Here is a 21,576-nt window from a genome sequence, read left to right as displayed (position 1 = left end):
GGGTATTTATTCACAAAAAAAGTGAACAAAAAATAGCCATGACATCTGGACTCCCAGAATGTAACTATAGCTCTTGAGAGTAGATATAGCTCTTAGCTGCAAATAGTAGCATGAGGACTTCCTCCAGAATAGGTTACGCCTCCATTCCTTCCTGGAATTGGAATTGGGCTGCAATGGAGGCGTAACCTATTCTGGAGGAAGTCCTCATGCTACTATTTGCAGCTAAGAGCTATATCTACTCTCAAGAGCTATAGTTACATTCTGGGAGTCCAGATGTCATGGCTATTTTTTGTTCACTTTTTTTGTGAATAAATACCCTGCTTTTTAAGAATTGGCAAGTGCTGATCATCTTCACTCTTTTGTTTAGATAGTGAGAGGCCAGCATTAAGACTGATCCAGTTTCCTGGCTGGGGTGGAGCAGAGAGAGCAATATCGTTACTGCCCCAATTGCTTGATGCCGTTACAATATGCAGCAAAAGTGCGGCTTCATGGAGGGCTCCCCGCGGTGTGCAGTGTCTGTGAGGGGTACTGCGGAGTGAAGGGTAGAGAGAGGAAGCGTCACGTACAGCTCCGGGGATTCCCTTGCCTCTCTGTCCCACTTGCTGTGTCTCAAGGCACCAGTAGATAAAGTATTAAAACACAGCGAGTGAGACGGAGAGGCAAGGGAATCCTCGGAGCTGCATGTGACGCTTCCTGTCTCTACTCTCTGTTCCACCGTAGCCCTCACAGACGGACATCAGACACAGCGAGAGGCACAGTGCATGAGTGTGGGATCATTGCACAATCCCTTCCACTCTATTATAGCTAATCAGGAGGGCACTTGAAGGGCACTCACTCATGTATAAACCAAGGGGGGGGGGGGGGGAGGGACTTTTAAGCACATTTTAGGTGCTGAAAAATTTGACTCATAAGTGAGTATATGCAGTACTTTGACCAAGTTACTTTGAAACTTTGGTTTTAAAATATCTCCTGATTACACTGAGTCTGTGGTATGTGATGGTCTTATCTATTTAGCACAGGTGATTTTACCAGGATTAGCACACTAAAATCACTGTACACTCTCGCGATTCCCGACGATCGCGATCAGTGCTTTTATAAGCACTGTATCACAATCACTCCTGAATCGTGAGAAAATGCTGCAGGCAACAGGTTTTGCGATTGCCGTTAATCGCGAAATGCCCACAATCTGCGGCAATCGCGGCAGTGAGTTCACTGTCATAGAGTTAATACTGCGCTACCATTTTAAGAAGTGCTAGCGCTCCGGCGATTAGCGGGAATTACCTGCTAATCGCCCTAGTGTGAATGGGCTATCCGATTGTTCTAAATTATGTCAGTATACAGGAATCAAGTCTGAGAAAGGCTTCATGTCCAAAAGCTTACTCCTTTTCATTTAAGTTAGCCAATAAATGGTATCATCCTGAATCAAAACTTCTTTCTGTCCGGCCTGTCAGATTGTTCACCAGGAGATCAGCCCCTATGTCCCAATCTAACACCACCTTCTTCACCCTATGTGGCACGTCCCCGCTTGAACGGGAGGTGAGGAAGCAACACCTGCCCAACTTTAGATACGCCCAGGCCTTGTAGTTGCAAGATATAGGAGCAGATCGTAGAGCCGGTAAAACAACCCACCAGGACCACACTAAGCAAAGTCCAGGAACACAGGAGTATTGATATGAATGTCACGGTACAGAAGGGCTAGGCAGAAATCAAGGTCAGGCAATCCAATGGTCGGGGCAGGTGGCAAACAGGCAGAGTTCAGTAACAAGCTATAGGTCAAAGTCCAGAAAGGCAATCCACAAGTTTCAAAGAGCACCCAGCAGTAAGCAGAAGCATACGCTAACACAGGCAAAGTCAAAGTGTGCTCAGTAACCTTCAATATATCAGGCATCAGGCCGGCCACATGCACACAGGAACCAATCGGCACACAGAAGATCCCTGCCTAAGTGTCAGTTGATAGGAGGTCAGCTGACACATCAAAATAGTTCCACCTGTCAGCTGACCAATAGTCAGCTGACCAACATCCTGACAGCCCAATGTGTCAGCTGACTGAACGTCTGCAGACACTATCTCTGCCGCCGTCGGAGGGAGTACTGCGGCCGGAGAGAACGATTCCCCTGCCCACCAGTGACGTCATACGCCCGCTGATTCGCCACGGGCGCGCTATGCAGAGCGGGCAGCTGGGACCTGGAAGTGTGGCGATCGGAAGGTAAGTTTATTACATTACCCCCTCCCGAAGGGATGGTCACCAGGGCCGGATTTGTACTTTCCAGTGCCCTAGGCCTGCTGTCATCTACCGCCGCCCCCCCCCCGCCCCCCCGCCACCACCACCACTACCAAAAAACATTCTGACCAACACTGACTATCGATCATTGGTTTGAATGGGCTCATTTCAGTTGTGCTGCTCTGCCTCCCATTCAGCCAAGAATCAGAGGATGCTCAATAATTCCTGCAATTTGTGCTCCTGCCCGAAAGTGCACAGCAGCCAATAGTGTTCTGGGAATGCATACTTGAGAAATGACGCTGATATATGTACTTGTCAAGAATGCATAACACTATACTGGCGTTGGTTGCTGTGCACATCTGGGCAGGAGCAGAAAACTTGCGCAAGTCGCAAGTGGCCAGAGCATGCGCTGCTTCTTTGTCCTCTGTGCGACTGGCTGCAGTCATAGCCACATACAGGTGACAGGGAGCGCGAGTGGCCAGAGCATGCGCTGCTTCTTTGTCCTCTGTGAGACTGGCTGCAGTCAGAGCCACAAACAGGTGACAGGGAGCGTGAGTGGCCAGAGCATGCGCTGCTTCTTTGTCCTCTGTGCGACTGGCTGCAGTCAGAGCCACAGACAGGTGACAGGGAGCGCGAGTGGCCAGAGCATGCGCTGCTTCTTTGTCCTCTGTGAGACTGGCTGCAGTCAGAGCCACAAACAGGTGACAGGGAGCGTGAGTGGCCAGAGCATGCACTGCTTCTTTGTCCTCTGTGCGACTGGCTGCAGTCATAGCCACAAACAGGTAACAGGGAGCGTGAGTGGCCAGAACATGCGCTGCTTCTTTGTCCTCTGTGAGACTGGCTGCAGTCAGAGCCACAGACAGGTGACAGGGAGCGTGAGTGGCCAGAGCATGCGCTGCTTCTTTGTCCTCTGTGCGACTGGCTGCAGTCATAGCCACAAACAAGTAACAGGGAGCGTGAGTGGCCAGAGCATGCGCTGCTTCTTTGTCCTCTGTGCGACTGGCTGCAGTCATGACCACAAACAGGTAACAGGGAGCGTGAGTGGCCAGAGCATGCGCTGCTTCTTTGTCCTCTGTGCGACTGGCTGCAGTCATAGCCAAACAGGTGACAGGAAGTGCGAGTGGCCAGAGCATGCGCTGCTTCTTTGTCCTCTGTGCGACTGGCTGCAGTCAGAGCCACAAACAGGTGACAGGACAGCTCAATGGAAAGAAACAAAGAACAGGTAAGTAGCAAACATCCTGTCAATACCCACTTTGGATGTTTGGTTGTAATTAGAGCGGACCTGAACTCAGAACTTCCTCTCTGCTTCAAAAGATACACAATAACATAATAACCTTTAAAAAAAACATTTCTTTGTTACAGCTGATACAAATCCTGCAATCAATCGGCAGTGTCTACTTCCTGCTTTCATGGAAGCAGACATATTGTTAACATCCTGTGCTTTCAAATTAGCTTAGATGTTGTGGCAGTCAGGGGACACAGGAGAGATCAAATTACAACGTCAGATTAGACACAGATAAGGGGGAATTACACAGGCTCTCTAAAAAAGTACAAGGTAGATTTCTCTATGTTTTCCTTCTGTCCTGTGCAAGAGTTCAGCTCCACTTTAAAGCATCTGAATGATATTTATTTATATTTGAAAAATCTATGTATCTCTTTTGAATGTTGAAAGTACATATGGTGGTGTGCTCTAACATATTGACAGTATACAGGAACAAAGTCTTAAGAAGGCTCATTCACAGAAAGATTACTCTTTTTCTTTTAAGCCAATAAATGGTATCATCCTCATTCAAAACTCTCTGCTTTCGCTGTGGCTAAAATGGTACAATGCTTTACTGCTACAGGAAAGGAGAAGGATGCCAAACTATACAGACTAGCATAGAGGTAGTAACAGCTCAGGTGACAGTGACAGTTTAGCAATGAAAGTAAAGCAAACAGCATTTTTATTCCTCTCATAGATGGTAGGAACAGAAAATGAGTCAGGAAAGAGTTAACTGAAACCACTGCTGGCTAGGAAGAAAAAAAAACCCTAAAGCCATAAATTTAAGTAGACTAGAGATAAGAAAGTGTAATTAACAGCTGCTGGGGTCAGTGTCAAAACTGTAAAGGAGAAAGTGAAGAAATTAGCAGGGTTCACTGATGTCTTTGAATGCCTGCATTAAAACTCAGCGGAACTTAGTTCTATCTGCTTTGTAATGTAAATCCCTGGTATTTCTCACATCAACTTGTATGATCATGATAAGAGGAATTGATCATCAGATGAGGTGACAGCAGATGTTGATTGAGAGAGAGACTTGCTGGAATTGGGGAACTCTGGAATTCAGCTATTAGTGCAGAGCAGGGCGCTGGCTGGCTGCGCTGCGGGACCAGAAGAGGTGATTAATTTTGACATATGACCTCTTCTCTCTCCAAGTCATGCCGCCCTTCTTATCTTATCTGATTTTATCGCCCTAGGCCGTGGCCTTTCCAGAAATCCGGCCCTGATGGTCACCGAACACTTTCCACCATGTTTCTCAGGAAAGCTGGTGTGAAATTTCTGAATAAGATCATCGGCATGAACCTGACATGCAGGGACCCAGCATCTCTCCTCCGGACCGTACCCCTTCCAGTCAATAAGATATTACAACGATTTTCTCACAAATCTAGAATCTAGAATTCTTTCCACTTTGAATTCAGCCTGTCCGTCAACTTCCACAGGCGGTGTTGGGGAGGTGGACGGATCAACTCCAGTCTCCAGAAGCAGATTTTAATAAAGACACTGTCATGATATAGCAGCTAGTTATGATGTTGGGATAATACAGGAACATATTCTATCATTTTTCTATCTGCTGTATATTATGTCAGAGGTGGAGGTATGTCAGCCAGTCTGGCATTGAAGGTATTGGCAGCTGGCTTCCTGGAGTTCTGTATGTACATGTAAATTGACTCTATAATTGTCTGCTTCTAATTAGGAAAACCTTAATCAGACAGTTGCTTTGAAGCCTATACAGGTGGTCGGACCCTGTTGTCTGAATACTGTCTCAGAGGTGTATTGTGCTTGGGAGCAATTGTCACCTGGACCGGCTGCAGAATGCTTTGACACAGCTCACACCAGCCTGAGCCAGCCAGGCATTTGCATATGACATCCTTCTGGAATGTTGAAAGCCTTGCTCAAGTTGTCACCTGGGGATGGGAAATCTCTGTAATGATCAAAAGTGTACAGGAAAAACCTGGGAAGTTAGCATATCACAGAAGGGGGATGACATACTGAACAATCAGGGGGCTCGGCAGATGGTAATGTTACACGTTGGGGAAATTGCATTAGATTATGGGATGGAACATCGATTGCCTGAGACCCCAAATCGGGCTATAACACAGCAGCTAGGAGAGTCACAACTCCTAGTTGTAACGGTTGGGTGCTGCAACTCAGACGTCTGATTATAGATGATCTGCAGTATCACCAATAATACAGACACTATACCTGATTATGTGGTGATCTGCAGAATCACCAACAATGCAAGTATAGCTGGTAGAGATACTGACAGAGTTGTATATTGGTGCAACCGTAACTTTAATAGTAGAAAGGAACTTTACCAGAGGAGCTTGTAAAGTACTATCAGTACACTGACTGTATATACTAGCACAGACCTTTCCAAAGGGCTGGAATAGGTACAAACAGTGAGAGAATAGGAAAATACAGACTAGTACTTCACCAGAGGGGCTGGCCAGGTACTAGTAGTGTAAGTGACTGTATAGACTTGATAAGACCTTTCCAGAGGAGCTGGAAAGGTGCTATCAGTCACTAATGGAGCAATAGGAAACTATCTCCCCAGAGAAGCTGGTGAGATAATAGTACCTCACCAGTGGCGAGGGCCCACTGGTGAGTAGAGAGGTCAGACAGGCAAGGTTCGGCAACAGAGAGGCAAGTATCAGTACAGAATCGTGAAGCAGAAGAGTAATCAGGCAGAGTTCAGCAACTAATCAGATAGGCAGAAGTACAGAAGTGTCAAGCAGGAAGCAAGGTCAGAGGTATAGCCAGAATCATACACAGGTAATCAAATACAATACAACAACAATCCTAGTCTTGGTGTGAAGTCCTTGGTTTCAACACCTGGCACTAGTCTAAGGTCTGAGCGCTAACACAAAGTATTCACGACAGCAGACAGGGAACGAAGAAGACTGGAGGCTTAAGAAGCGGCGGCGCCTTCTGCCCGCATAAAGGTCCTGTCTCCATGCGCACACGCGCGAGACAGAAACCCTATGAGCTGGAGATAACATCGTTCCCGGCGTGCTAGATACCAAGGGAACGGATAACGCTTGAGAGCCAGGGAGAGAGGCGGCTGCAGACCCCCCTGCGAGTCAGCAGCCGCCAGATCCATGCTTTTTTCAGTAGTTCCAGGAGATAGCAACAATGCTAAAACTTCCCCGGCTACTGGCCGGAACCGCGTTCTCCCGCAAACAACGGTTAGACCTTCAAGTTGGTAACGTTTTGATCCCCATTTTATTTTTATGCAAATATCCTTGTGTGCCCCCCTGGGTTTCCAGCCTAGCAGCGTTTCTTTTTCATAACGCCGTGGAATATTCCCTATGTGCATCTGCTTGGTTTGGATGCCTGCGCCTAATTTTTTATAACTTTCTGGCCTTGTGCTGATTCTCTTTGCTATACAGAAACTTGTATTGCGGCCTGATGAAGGGCAAAACTATGATATAAGGAGCCCGAAACGAACATGTGTCGTTGCCTATAAGATACAAAAATTTCCTTCAAAATTAAACCAAGCCAGAATATAATACTTACCTATCGGCTTTAATCATTTATGCCTCATGGCAGTGATTTAACCTATATGAAGACCTATGATATGTGTGGAATTGAAAAAGCTTTTAAACATTTTCTGATTTTTTGATATTTTGTACTAATAAAGTTTTTCTACAAATTTTTGCCAAACTGCACTGTACCTCTTCGTTTTTTGATTCCAAGTCCTTTGCTATAAATTATGGGGGTACTAAACTAACACTCATAGCCTAGAAGAGACTGAAGTGTAACTGTGTATAAGTCCATGCCGGATTGTACGTTTGAGCAACGCTACCGTATGTGATTGTAATTGCATTGTGTGTATGCGGCACTTTTGCGCTCGACAGCAGAGTGGCTAACAGTATCGTTCGGAACGACTGTTAGTGGTTTTGCTGCACGACAGTGTAACTTGCATTACAAGTCAGTGCCTGATTGTGCTGTGTTACTGTACAACTGTACTGTGTGTGTGTGTGCGTGGCGTTCCCGTATTCGGCCTAAAGCGCAAAGATGACCCGAATACGAAAACGTGGATTGCGTGAGCGCTCGACAGCAGAGTGGACGTTTCTAGCAACAGCTAGTGAGAAGTGAGAAGTGTTCTGAGGGGTCACAGCCTTTTTTTTAGCTTGACTAAGGCTGCTTCCCCTCTCGATCTGGTCAAACCCGCAGTCGGGAACCGTATACGCAGGCATGCCGTGGGCCGGTTCCTGACAGACACATGGAAAGAATTTACACTTTTAATTGACTGTGGCAATTGTACCCTAGAAGATACTTTATGAATTTTTTCCAGGACAGGGTATGGACCAATAAAACAAGGACCAAGCTTAGCAGATGATTGTCGTAATGGGATGTTTTTAGTGGATACCCAGACCATATCACCAGGCTTAAATTCAGGTTCAACAGAACGATGGCGATCTGCAAAATGTTTTTGTCTACCCACAGCCACTTCCAACCTATCTTTAACTTTGGACCATAATGTGGACATGTGGTCCAACCATTCTTCCAATAAGGGAACATTGGAAGGAGATCCAGATAGAGAAGAACACTTAGGATGCCTGCTAGTGACCACCTGAAATGAAGTCATACCTGTGGAAGCGCTAATGGCATTGTTAAATGAAAATTCAGCAAATGGTAAATAATTGGACCAATCGTTCTGATTATCACAGACAAAACATTGCAGATACTGCTCCAGAGTCTGATTTGTTCTCTCAGTCTGACTGTTTGTTTCAGGATGGAAACCGAAAGAGAATGAGAGCGCAATACCTAACCTGGAACAGAAGCACCGCCAGAACTGAGATACAAATTGTACTCCCCTGACAGAAACAATTCTATCGGGAATACCATGCAGTTGATAAATATGAGTAATGAACAAATTAGACAATTCTTAAGCTGAAGGTAGTTTAGCAAGAGGAACAAAGTCTGCCGTCTTGCTAAAACGGTCAACTACCACCCATATTACAGTAAAGCCATTAGATAAAAGGTAAATCAACAATGAAATCCAAAGATAAATCAGACCAAGTTTTTTCTGGAACAGGTAATGGAAGCAGTGGCCCACTAGAAGAAATCCTAGAAGGCTTGCTTCGAGCACAAACAGAGCAAGCTCGGACAAAGGCCTTGGTATCAATAATCAAAGATGGCCACCATACATGACGCTGTAACAAGTTCAGCGTTTTAGTCTCCCAGGGATGTCCAACCCCCTTAGAGTCATGAAACTGTTGAAGTACCTGTAGTCTAATTTGCAGGCGAACAAACCATTTATCAGGAGGCTTCTCCGGAGGAGAATCATTTAAAAAGATTCAAGAGTTTCTGACAAATTAGCAAGTAAATTAGAACTTGACAGGGCAGCAATAATACATTTCATAGGGACAATAGGTTCTGGGGCTTCCAAGGAAGGTATGTCTTTCTCAAATGTGTGAGATAAAGCATCGTCTTTAACGTTTTTGCTACCTGGCGTATAGGTAATCGAGAAATTGAATCAAGAAAAGAGCCCAATGAGCTTGGCGTGGGTTCAATCTCTTAGCCCCTCAATGTACTCAAGGTTTTTGTGGTCAGTATACACAGTAATAGGAAAAACAGCCCCCTCCAACCAGTGTCTCCATTCCTTGAATGCCCATTTGATTGCCAACAACTCTTTATTGCCTATATCATAATTTTGCTCAGTAGCAGAAAACTTCCTAGAAAAAAAAGCACAAGAATGAAGCTTTTCAGGAGACCCAGAATACTGAGACAGTACTGTACCCACCTGAAGCTCAGAAGCATCCACTTCTAGGGCTGCTCAAATCCAGATCCGGGAGATACCCAGATAGTTGCTATCCAGATATCTCCCAGTAAACCTGTGCGGGGTGGGCGGGGGGTCAAGCTTCTTCTTCGTCCGTCCCTCAGCGCCTCCCACGATGCACTCCATGCACGTCACTTGATTACAAACACTTCAACCCGGAAGGAGGAAGTGTTTGTAGTCACGTGACCACCGCTTGGACCGCATTGTGGGAGGTGCCGAGGGACGGACCAAAGAAGACGTCAGACAGGTAAGATTGACTCCCCCGCCCACCCCGCACAGGTAACTGGGAGATATCCGGATAGAACTATCCGGATGTCTCCCGGATCCGAATTTAAGCAGCCCTGTCCACTTCCGCAAAAAAAGTGGTGCTGGACATCTGGGTGGGCCAACACTGGAACAGAACAAAATAACCCAAATGAGAGGGATCAGCAGCATTTTTAGTGGGATCAGTTAAAGGAGCCACCTTTGTGGAGAATCCCTTAATTAACTTTCTATAGAAATTAGCAAAGCCCAAAAAACGTTGTATTGATTTCAAATAGTGAGGTTGGGGCCAATTTATCACAGCAGATAACTTAGATGCATCCGTGGACAATCCAGTGTCAAAAATCACATTGCCCAGAAAAGAAACTTGGCTGGTTTCAAATGTGCATTTCTCAAATTTTGCATATAAGTGATTTTCCCGTAATTTCTGTAATACTGCTCTGACATGCTGTCGGTGTTCAGAAATTGAGCATGAATAGAGTAAGATATCGTCAAGATATACCACCACAAACCTGCCCAAGAAATCCCGAAAAACATCATTGACAAAATCTTGAAAAACTGCAGGGGCATTGCACAGACCAAAAGGCATCACGAGATATTCATAGTGCCTGTCTTGGGTATTAAAGGCGGTCTTCCACTCATCACCTTGGCTTATGTGATTCTACGAATGAGATTGTATGCTCCACGTAAATGAAGTTTAGTGAAAATACAAGCTCCTGAAATTTGACTGAAGAGGTCATTGATGAGAGGAAGAGGGTACCTGTTTTTTACAGTAATTTTGTTTAACCCATGATAATCAATACATGGCCTTAAAAAATTCTCCCCACCGGCTATTACAGTGGTTGCCTGCGTGGTGACCTACACTTGTGAGTATATTCTCATTTATATACCTTCTCCACATTGGTCGAACATACTACACCAGATTTGGCTTTCGGTTTTTGTCCTGTCTTTCAAGCCAATACATGGCCTTAAACTGCCGTCTTTTTTTTCCACAAAGAAAAAAACAGCACCAGCAGGGGATGTAGACGGACGTATAAAACCCTTCAACAGGTTTTCTTTAATATATTCCCTCATGGCATTCTTCTCATGGCCTTCAGAGGTTAAATATCCTACCCCCATGGGGCATGGTACCAGGTAACAGGTCTATGGGGCAATCATAAGGTCTATGCAGTGGTAAATGATCAGCTGCCTGTGGAGAGAAGACATCAGCAAATTCCCTATATGGTTCAGGTAATTTATCACATTTCAAGTCATTGGTATGCAAAGTAAGACATCTCAAATCATTTTTTTTACAGAAATCTAACCACTGAATCAAATGACCTATCTGCCAGTCTATGACCGGATTGTGGATCTGAAGCCAGGGAAGACCCAAAACCAAAGGAGTAGATGGCATATTAATGACAAAAAAAATACAATTTTCAGTATGCAAAGCTCCTATTTTACACCGCATCTCAGGAGTAGTAGTTTTAGGTTGGTCCAGTTGCAAAGGAGAATTATTAATAGCAGTGACACAGATGTTACAATCAAGGGGTTTAGTGGGAATACCCAACCTCTGAGCAATAGAAAAATCAATAAAATGCCCTGCAGCCCCACTATCAACAAATGCTTGATCCTGAAAAACTGTTATCCCCCCAAATCACTGAGAACGGTAATAATAAACATTTGTATGATTGAGGAAATACCTAGTCACCTAGGTGAGTTCCCTCGACCCACCTAGGCGTTGGAGTTTTCCGGCTTCTTTGCAGGGCAGTTACGAACCATATGACCAGCATTGCCACAATAGAGACACAACCCCTGAGAACGTCTCCTATCTTTCTCAGTTAGAGTGAGTTTGGAGAACCCCACTTGCATAGGTTCCTCTGTAGGAGTGGAAGAAGGACAAACATGTGCATGAGTGACACGAGGAACTTCAGAAGATCCTTTCTCCAGGCGCCTCTGATGCATTCTGCGATCAACTCTAATGGCGAGTGATCGCCTCGTCAAGGCTTACAGGTGGAGGGTGACTGAGGGGATGATCTTTTACAGGATCAGAGAGACCATGTAGAAATTAATCTTTGAGTGCAGAATCATTCCACGTAGTGGAGACTGACCAACGTCGGAATTCGGCTGCATATTGTTCAGCTGAGTTTTTCGCCTGTTTGAGATTCCTGATCCGGTTAGTAGCAGTGGTGGTAAGATCAGGATTAAAGTGGATCCGAGATGAACTTTTACTCCTTGCATAATTGTGTTCCTTACATATAGTTTATAGGGCATTTCTCAAGCCAAATACGTGTTTTGTTTTGTTTTAATACCCTAATTTCCTATAAACTAAACAAGCCACACCCACAGCTTCTCCAGAGTGCCTTGGCGCTTGCAAGGGATTGTGGGATTTCAGTCTGGGCAGGTGAAAAAGGTGTTACTAGCTATAGATTTCAGAGGCAGAGTTTTCACAATCTGAGAGCTGCAGTGCAGATACAGATCAGTTGCCTGTGTAATGGAGGAGATAAGAGTGGAGTTTTCACAGAATATGCAGATTAGCATGCCTAGATACAGATAAGCTTGCCTGTGTGTGTAATTGTGTAATAGTGACAAGCAGAAAACATGTCTTCTCCCATTGTATCACAGGGAAAAATATTAATATACTGTTGAAGCTGTTTGAAGATAGATTTGCTGTGTAAACTATCTAAACTTTAGATAAGATATATAGACAAGTCACTTGTTATATTTAGTTTTTCATCTCGGATCCGCTTTAAAACACTGCCATAGCCTTAAAGAGACTCTGTAACAAACTTTTCAGCCTTAGTTCTTCTATGCTATAAGTTCCTTTGCCTGTCCTAATGTGCTCTGGCTTACTGCAGCTTTTCCTAATTGCACAGTGGCTGTGTTATCTCTGTTATATGATCTAATCTGTTTTCTTCTGTCTGCACAGTCGGGCTAAAGCTGGAATGTGTGGAATGTGCAGGGTTGCTTGTGATTGGTAGAAGCTATACACACCCCTTCCAGGCCCCCTGCAGGCTCTGTATGACTCAGTGATGAGCTAAAATGCAAATATTCTTTTTTGCCGACTTTTCGCAAAAATAATTACAATTTTCGTTTCGAAAGGCGAAAATTCGCCATTAATTTTCGCCTAAAGTCCATTTTTTTTCGCATTTAATATCTGAGCACCCTTACAAACTAGAATCACCAAGTTTGCAGGGTATATTAAGGAGATATGTGGGTATAAGAGGAAAACATTTTTTTGCAAAAAGACCTTATAGTTTTTGAGAAAATCGATTTTAAAGTTTCAAAGGAAAAAAGTATACATTTAAATGCAGTAAATGACAATTACTGTAGCAAACCTAGCGGTAGTGTAAATTTAGTAATATCAAATGAAAGGGCCAAGTGCAAAGGGCCAAGTGTCAAATGCAAAGTGCCAAGTGCAAAGTGTTAAATGCAAAGTGCAAAGTGCCAAGTGCAAAGTGTCAAATGCAAAGTGCCACGTGCAAAGTGTTAAATGCAAAGTGCCAAGTGCCAAGTGCAAAGTGTCAAATACAAAGTGTCAAATGCAAAGTGCCAAGTGCAAAGTGTCAAATGCAGAGTGCCAAGTACAAAGCGTTAAATGCAAAGTGCCAAGTGCAAAGTGTCAAATGCAAAGTGTCAAATGCAAAGTGTCAAGTGCAAAGTGTTAAATGCAAAGTGCACTTTGCATGGCCCTTTTCACTTTGCATGGCCCTTTGACCTTTGCATGGCCCTTTGCACTTGGCTCTTTGCACTTGGCCCTTTGCGCTTGCACTTGGCCCTTTGCGCTTGCACTTGGCCCTTTGCGCTTGCACTTGGCACTTGGCCCTTTGCGCTTGCACTTGGCCCTTTGCGCTTGCACTTGGCATTTTGCACTTGGCATTTTGCACTTGGCATGGCCCTTTGCGCTTGCATTTGGCCCTTTGCGCTGGCAGCTGGCACGTGGCCCTTTGCGCTGGCACTTGGCCCTTTCTTTTGATATTACTAAATTTACACTACCGCTAGGTTTGCTACAGTAACTGTCATTTACTGCATTTAAATGTAAACTTTTTTCCTTTGAATCTTTAAAATCGATTTTCACAAAAACTATAAGGTCTCAAAATGGCCCTTTGCACTTTGCATGGCCCTTTGCACGGCCCTTTGCATTTGGCCCTTGCACTTGGCACTTTGCGCTTGCACTTGGCCCATTGTGCTTGCGCTTGGCACTTGGCCCTTTGCACTTGCACTTGGTCCATTGCGCTTGCACTTGGCATTTTGCACTTGGAACTTGGCCCTTTGTGCTGGCACTTGGCCCTTTGCGCTTGCACTTGGCACTTTGCGCTTACACTTGGCACTTGGCCCTTTGTGCTGGCACTTGGCCCTTTGCGCTTGCACTTGGCCCTTTGCGCTGGCACTTGGACCTTTGCGCTGGCACTTGGCCCTTTCTTTTGATATTAATAAATTTACACTACTGCTAGGTTTGCTACATGTAAATGTAAACTTTTTTCCTTTGAAAATTTAAAATCGATTTTCTCAAAAACTATAAGGTCTTTTTGCAAAAAAAATTTTCCTCTTGTACCCACATATCTCCTTAATATACCCTGAAAATTTGGTGATTCTAGCTTGTAAGGGAAACAAAACGAAAATAGTAATTATTTTCGCGAAAATTCGGCGAAATCGAAAATAAGATTTTCGATGCGAAAATGACTTTGGCGAAAATTCGCAAGCAACACTGGTATGACTCACACACTCTGCTTATGTGAGCCTATCAGAAGCTGGTTAGTTTGTTTGTAAACACTGCCTAAAACTGTTAATTACAAGCCAGGTTTGCAGCAGAGAGTGGGAGAAACAGCACAGAGGGGCCCAGGAGAACATAATGAATAGAATGGTATGCTTTTTGCTGTAAGAATGTTAGAGTACGGATTCTCTTTAAATAATTTGGTTACAGAGGTTAATGCAGGATGAGTTTGAGGAAGGCCAAAAGCCCAAGCTTGTGGATCTCCTTGGAGCAGATAAATCACCAAGGCTACCCTCCGGGTTTCATTGCCAAAGGCTTGAGGCCTAATAAAAAAATACATCAAACAAGAGTTCATAAAGTTTGAACATTTTCTTTGGTCACCAGCTCCTTGGCTCGCTCACCGCAGGGGAAACTGGAGAAGGAACTGGAGCAGATGCCTCCAAAGGAGCATCAGGAGCAGCAGGAGCTGGGTTAGCTAATCGAGTAACCACTTCTGACAGGTTTTTGAGAGCTGCAGTAGGGCTGCTCACCACATTCCACGGAATTCAGTTTTCCGCAATTCCGGCCGGAATTTGGTGATTCCGTTCTGTTGCATCGGAACGGAATTTCCATAGCGCTATAGCGATGCGTAATCCATCGGAATGTGGAATTTTGTTAGCAAATCACAAGGAAGCCCCTAGAAGAAGTTTAAAGTAAAAACAACAGGATTTCTTCATGAAAATCGGAATTTCTGCACCAATCAGAGGCTTACAAAAACCACCCAAACGGTTTTCTGCATGAAAATCTGAATTATTTCAGCACCAACTACAATGTTAAGAAAAAACAATCAATCCTATGTTAGCAACCAGCTCCCTAGCTATCTCACCTATCCCAACCATTTTGTATAGATCCAAAGGTTACGCGACACCACCTGCGGCGCAAAAAACACCGCCATGAGACCACCGCCAGGTGCCAAAGTTTAGGCGACACCTCCTGCGGTGCCAAAATGACCGCCATGGAACCACCGCCAGGTCCCATAGCTTACGTGACACCTCCTGAGGTGCCAAAATGACCGCCATGGAACCACCGCCAGGTCTCATAACTTACGCGACACCTCCTGTGGCACCAAAATGACCGCCATAGAACCACCGCCAGGTCCCATAGCTTACGCGACACCTCCTGCGGCGCCAAAATGACCGCCATGGAACCACTGCCAGGTCCCATAGCTTACGTGACACCTCCTACGGCGGCAAAATGACTGCCACGGGACCACCGCTAGGTCCCATGGCATAAGCGACACCTCCTGCGGTGCCAAAACGACCTCCATGGGACCACCGCTAGGTCCCATGGCTTAAGCGACAGCTCCTGCGGTGCCAAAACTACCACCATGGGACCACCGCTAGGTCCCGTGGCTTAAGCAACAACTCCTGCGGTGCCAAAACGACCACCATGGGACCACCGCTAGGTCCCATGGCTTAAAGTGAATGGGAACCGCATTTTAAAAAAATGAAGCAAATACTGACCTAAGGAGAGGGAAGGCTCTGGGTCGTATAGAGCCTTCTGTCTCCACTCTCGGTGCTCTCTATCCTGTGCTGGCTCCCCACCTTTTCAATCCCCCGCCGAAAGGATATTTGGAAGTCTTCGGGAGCCATGTCCTCCCGAAGAAGTGTGGCTCCATACCGCACAGGCGTGAGCGTTCAAGAGAGCGTGCTTGCGCAGGCGCAATACAGGCGCAGTACCTTCTTCAGGAGCACTCGGGCTCCCTGAAGACTTCTGAAGCCTCCTTCGGCCGGGTAAAGCAGTATTTGACAAATTTAGTCAAATACTGCTACCGGGCGAGCCAGCACTGGAACGAGGGGACCAGGAGAGGAGAGTGAAGGCTCTATAGGACCCAGAGCCTTCCCTCTCCTTGGGTAAGTATCTGTCTCATTTTTTTAAATGCGGTTTCCTTTCACTTTAAGGACACCTCCTGCGGTGCCAAAACGACCGCCATGGGACCGCCGCTAGGTCCCATGGCTTAAAGCGACACCTCCTGTGGTGCCAAAATGACGGCCATGGGACCACCGCTAGGTCCCATGGCTTAAGTGACACCTCCTCCTGCACACAGGAACCAATCAGCACACAGAAGATCCCTGCCTAGATGTCAGCTGATAGGAGGTCAGCTGACACATCAAAATAGTTTCAACTGTCAGCTGACCAATAGTCAGCTGACCAACATCCTGACAGCCCAATGTGTCAGCTGACTGAATGTCTGCTAAAACTATCTCTGCCACCACCGGAGGGAGTACTGCAGCCGAAGAGAATGCTGCCCCCACCCACCAGTGACATCATGTTCCCGCTGATTCGCCACAGGCGCGCTATGCAGAGCGAGCAGCTGGGACCCGGAAGTGCGGCGATCGTCGCAGGCGCGATTGGAAGGTGAGTTTATTACACTTTCATATGCTGATGGCTAACACGGTACAATATTCCACTGCTACTGCTTTGTATAGAAAATCATACTCTGCCATGATAACTTCTTTGTTCAAAATTTGTTACAGTTTTGCTACAGTTTTTGTACAAGTCTATTTAAGAAATTTCAATGTCAACTGAGTTAACTCAGTAAATAATTAAAACCTGTAAAATGAGAAAATGAATATTAGGAATGATATAAGTAGTCTGCTTTCTGGATAATATACTTCCTATTGATAAATAAATATCTGCTTTAAAAAATACTCATTAACTTTATGGTTCATTTTAATTCCTTTTTCAGACTAACTACAATCTACAAAAAGCAAACAGAAGGCAAAGAAAGAAGGTAAATGTGAAAGAAACTTGCCCTCAGCCTCTGAAAACTATTGAAAGAGAAAGCCATAAACCAAAGGTGGAACCTGAAGCATTCCCACCTGGCGAATTTCCTCACCACCACCACTTTGTACAGAGAATTGTTGTGCCAGAGACACGAGAAAAGAAGGCAACTGAAGAAGGTAAAACACTAGGCAGACAGAATAATAACTTTTAACTGTATTAAGGAGAAAAATCCAATTTCCTACAGCACAGCTATGCACGTGTTTAAATATATACACACATATATATTTCTCAATTACAACTTCATAAAACATTTAATCCTCATACAAGGGCATGCAAAGCTTTTTAGAGTAGAACTAAGTAAAAATCCTGTTTTTTTTTTTTTTCAAACAAGTTCATTGTTGATCCAATTTTTCGCCCGGAGGTTACATACTCCAGCGTGGTCCACATATATGTTGTCACTTCTCTATAGTTCCTTTTATGATAAATGACTAAACACTGCTATTTACTTTGCAAATGTTTGTTTCTTTCTTTCACTCAGTACAGTGAACACATTTAAAATAGTTCAGTGGGGCGTGGCCACCCAGCGATTTGTCCTGACCGTGCTTGGCAGACCAGGCATCCGTGGTCAGATGAACCCTTGACCCAACGCTGTTTGCCAGAGATGATACCACTTGCCTTTCAACTTCACCGTACAGTTTAGGCATCGCCTTTTTTGAGAAATAATTGCAGCCTGGTATCTTCCACTGCGGTGTCCCAATGGCCACAAATTTTCAGTATGGTATGGTTACAGCTGGCGAGCTAACAGTTCTGCCAAGCCAGCTGTCAGGCGCCGGGCAAAGGGGGTGACTGACACACATTGGTTTCTTCCGCTCAAAGATTTCCCTCACGGACCCCTGGCTGCTGCTGTGGGCAGAGGAGCAGAAACCGCTCAAGGTGAGAGGTGAAGTGGAGGAGGGTGGCTGTGATTGTGAAGGTGCAAGGAAGAAAGCGGCTGAAGATGATGCACCTGAAGGAGGAAGAGGAGAAGGAGGGTGGCTTTGCTTTTGTGTGCTGCTTTTCTTCAGGTGGTCTTCCCATTGCAGTTTGTGCCTTTTCTCCATGTGCCTTTGTAAGGCAGTTGCCCCTACGCGGGTGTTGGCCTTTCCATGGCTCAATTTTTGGAGGCAGAGAGAACAGATGGCATTGCTCTGATCTGAGGCAGACACACAAAACATTTTCCACACCGCTGAGCCCAGGGGTGTGGGCACTATGGTGGCGTCAGCAGCTGACGTTGAAGGGCATGTTGGCTGGCTGTCCATAGGTGGCGATACATGGTGCCGGACACTGCCACCAGCTGTCCGACAGCTCCCCCTGCTTCTTTCAGGAACTCGTCTCCTCCTACTCCTCTCTGACTCCCCCTCTGAACTGTCCCCCTTTCATCTGCTCTATTGGGAACCCACGTTACATCCGTATCATCATAATCTTCATATTCATCCTCCCCAGCTTTGCTTGCATCAGACACCTCATAAACTGCACCAACAGTAGGTACTTCATCCTCCTCCTCCTTACACCTTACGTGCATAGTGTCATCTAACTCAGACATATGAGGTGGTGTAACTTGCTTAGCGCCTTCATCTTGTTGTAACAATAATGGCTGTGAATCAGTGAATTCCCCACCAAATAACTCTTGCGAAGTGTCAAATGCAGCAGATGTGGTGCTTGTAGTAGCGCTGGTGGCTGCGGAAGATGAGGTGCTCTGTGCTAAATAGTCCACCACTTCCTGACAATCTTGGGAGTTGATGGGACGTGCCTTCTTCTGAGCAATGTACTTTGGTCTAGGGCCGCACAAAATCATGTCAGCACGACCTCAAACAGACCTGCCGGGTGGCCTGCCTCTGGGTCGTCCTCTGCCTCTGCCTGTTGTTTTGGCCATATCGGGGGGATAAGGTGAAAGGTATGCACTGACTTGACTAATACAATGTGCAGTCACACAGGTGCAGTGAAAGGTATACAGTGACTGGTATTACAATACAATGTGCATCTGTCACACAGGTGCAGTTAACAGGTATGCACGGACTGGTATATTAAACAGCGTGCGGTCACACAGGTACTGTGAACAATTATGCAATGACTAGTATTACAATTGTGCAGCTATCACACACACAGGTACCGTGAACAGGTGCAGTGACTGGTGGTATATAACACTGTGTGCACTCACATAGGTAGGTAGGTAAGTGCACTGAACAGTAGGTATCCACTGATTGGTATTACAAATGTGCAGCTGTCACACACACAGGTACCGTGAACAGGTGCAGTGACTGGTGGTCTATAACCCTGCGTAGCTCCCGTAGGTAGGTAGGTGCACTGAACAGGTAGGTATGCAGTGATTGGTATTACAAATGTGCAGCTGTCACACACAGGTACCGTGAACAGGTGCAGTGACTGGTGGTATATAACCCTACGTGGCTAACGTAGGTAGGTATGTGCACTGAACAGGTACGTATGCAGGGATTGGTATTCCAAATGTGCAGCTGTCACAAACACAGGTATCGTGAACAGGTGCAGTGACTGGTATATAATATAACACTGCTTGCGTTCACGTAGGCAGGTGCACTACTGAACAGGTATGCAGTGATTGGTATTACAAATGTGCAGCTGTCACACACACACACAGGTACCGTGAACAGGTGCAGTGACTGGTGGTATATAACACTGCGTGTGCTCACTTAGGGAGGTGGTGCACTACTGAACAGGTATGCAGGGATTGGTATTACAAATGTACAGCTGTCACACACACACACACACACACACACACACACACACACACACACACACACACACACACAGGTACCGTGAACAGGTGCAGTGACTGGTGGTATATAACACTGCGTGCGCTCACGTATGTAGGTGGTGCACTACTGAACAGGTATGCAGGGATTGGTATTACAAATGTGCATCTGTCACACACAGGTAGTCACTGAATGTGCTGGGCCTGGCAGTGGCACAGTAGGAATTACCAAGGGGCCAAGGTCCAGCAGCTGCGGCTGACTGACAGGGCTATATATGCAACACAAGTGCCTGTGGGACACACACAAAAAAAAATAGATCACAAGAACAACATTAGCTCTCAAAAGTGCTGTTGAGGTTGAGGAGTGCTTTTTAGTAATAAGTATCAGCAAGCAGGAGCAAGCTAACAAGCATAATACAAGAGCCTAACTAAGCTTTCCCTATGTCAACAGGTTCTCTCCCTTCTCTAATTACTGCAGCCACACGAGTAAGTGAAAAGGATGACGCTGCCTGCGTTTTATAAGGGGGGGGGGGCTCCAGTAGGGAGTGTAGCCTGATTGGCTACCCTGTGTCTGCTGACTGTGATGTAGAGGGTCAAAGGTGACCTTAATGATGTAGTATAGGGGGTGGCAGTGCTGCTCATCAGGATTCCGGATATCCAGGTATATCGGATTCTGGATTTTTTTAAAAATCCGGCTAGCTATCTGCGGATATTTGGCCGCATAACCCGGATATCCGCGGATATTGTGGATATCCGGATCTGAAATACTGTAACTAAGGAAATGACGTCCTGGAGCCAATCAGAGGGCTCGCAGCAGAAGCCCTAGTGTAACGACTGGTGTCAGCACGCAGAGAGAATCTGACTACTGGCGATCTGCAGTACCACCAAGAATGCAGATATACGCCTGATTATCGATGATCTGCAGAATCAGCGATAATACAAATGAATTACTAACCTCTGGACACCAGAACAGTGAGAGTGTTTGGTGTAACAGTAACAACTCTGAGAGGAGACCACCAGAGGAGCTGGCGGCCTAAGACTCCTGAGGAATTCACCCCTGACTGTGGGTGATATTCCTGTAGCCTGTGGACCCCTGGGCGAGGGACCGAGGCTGGGTTGCAGGAAGCCCTGCTGCTAATATGAAAGGTTTTGCCCTGAACTGGGCTAACGTAATACAGTAATAGCACAATCCTAGTCTGGGGTGTGAGGTCCGTAGTCACAACACCCTGGAACTAGTCTGGAGTATAACAAATGATAATACAATTCCCTAGTCTTGGGTGTGAGGTCCGTGATCATCAACACCCTGGAACTAGTCTGGAGTATAACATAAATGATAATACAATTCCCTAGTCTTGGGTGTGAGGTCCGTGATCATCAACACCCTGGAACTAGTCTGGAATATAACACAAAGACAATACAGTTCCCTAGTCTTGGGTGTGAGGGCCTTGATCTCAACACCCTGGAACTATGCTAGAGAATACACAGAAGATACACAGTATTCCTAGTCTGTGGTGTGAGGGCCTTGATCTCAACACCCTGGAACTGGTCTAACAAATCATAACAGTACAAGGTAATCTGGCTCGGTGTGAATTCCCAGGTCCACCTGGTTCAAACACACTGTAAGGATCTGACTATGGTCTGAATGCTTCCACAAAGTGTTTGCAATGGCAGACAACCAGCAACTGACAAGCAAGCAGAATATATAGTAGCTGAACTCTGCTGCCCCGCCCGAGCCACTCAGCCAATCATGAGTCCAGCAGGAATCAGCTGATCGTCCTGATCAGCTGACACTTCCCCTGCTGGTATAAAGGTCCTGACTTCTGGC

The 21,576-nt window shown here is 45.7% G+C and overlaps 1 protein-coding gene across 1 annotated transcript in view; it reads left to right on the top strand.

The window, feature by feature from the left end:
- The window catches only part of LOC137528401 (ADP-ribosylation factor-like protein 13B), a 2,482,321-nt gene that overhangs the window by 2,118,292 nt on the left and 342,453 nt on the right, over positions 1–21,576 (top strand). The window contains exon 8 of the mRNA XM_068249693.1: positions 16,947–17,160. Coding sequence (XP_068105794.1) covers positions 16,947–17,160 — 214 coding nt within the window. The remainder of the gene's footprint in view (positions 1–16,946; positions 17,161–21,576) is intronic.

Source organism: Hyperolius riggenbachi, chromosome 8 (assembly GCF_040937935.1).
Source record: "Hyperolius riggenbachi isolate aHypRig1 chromosome 8, aHypRig1.pri, whole genome shotgun sequence".
NCBI classification, from domain to species: Eukaryota; Metazoa; Chordata; class Amphibia; order Anura; family Hyperoliidae; genus Hyperolius; species Hyperolius riggenbachi.
Note: the sequence above shows the minus strand (reverse complement) of the source record. Positions and strands in the feature narration are given on the sequence as shown.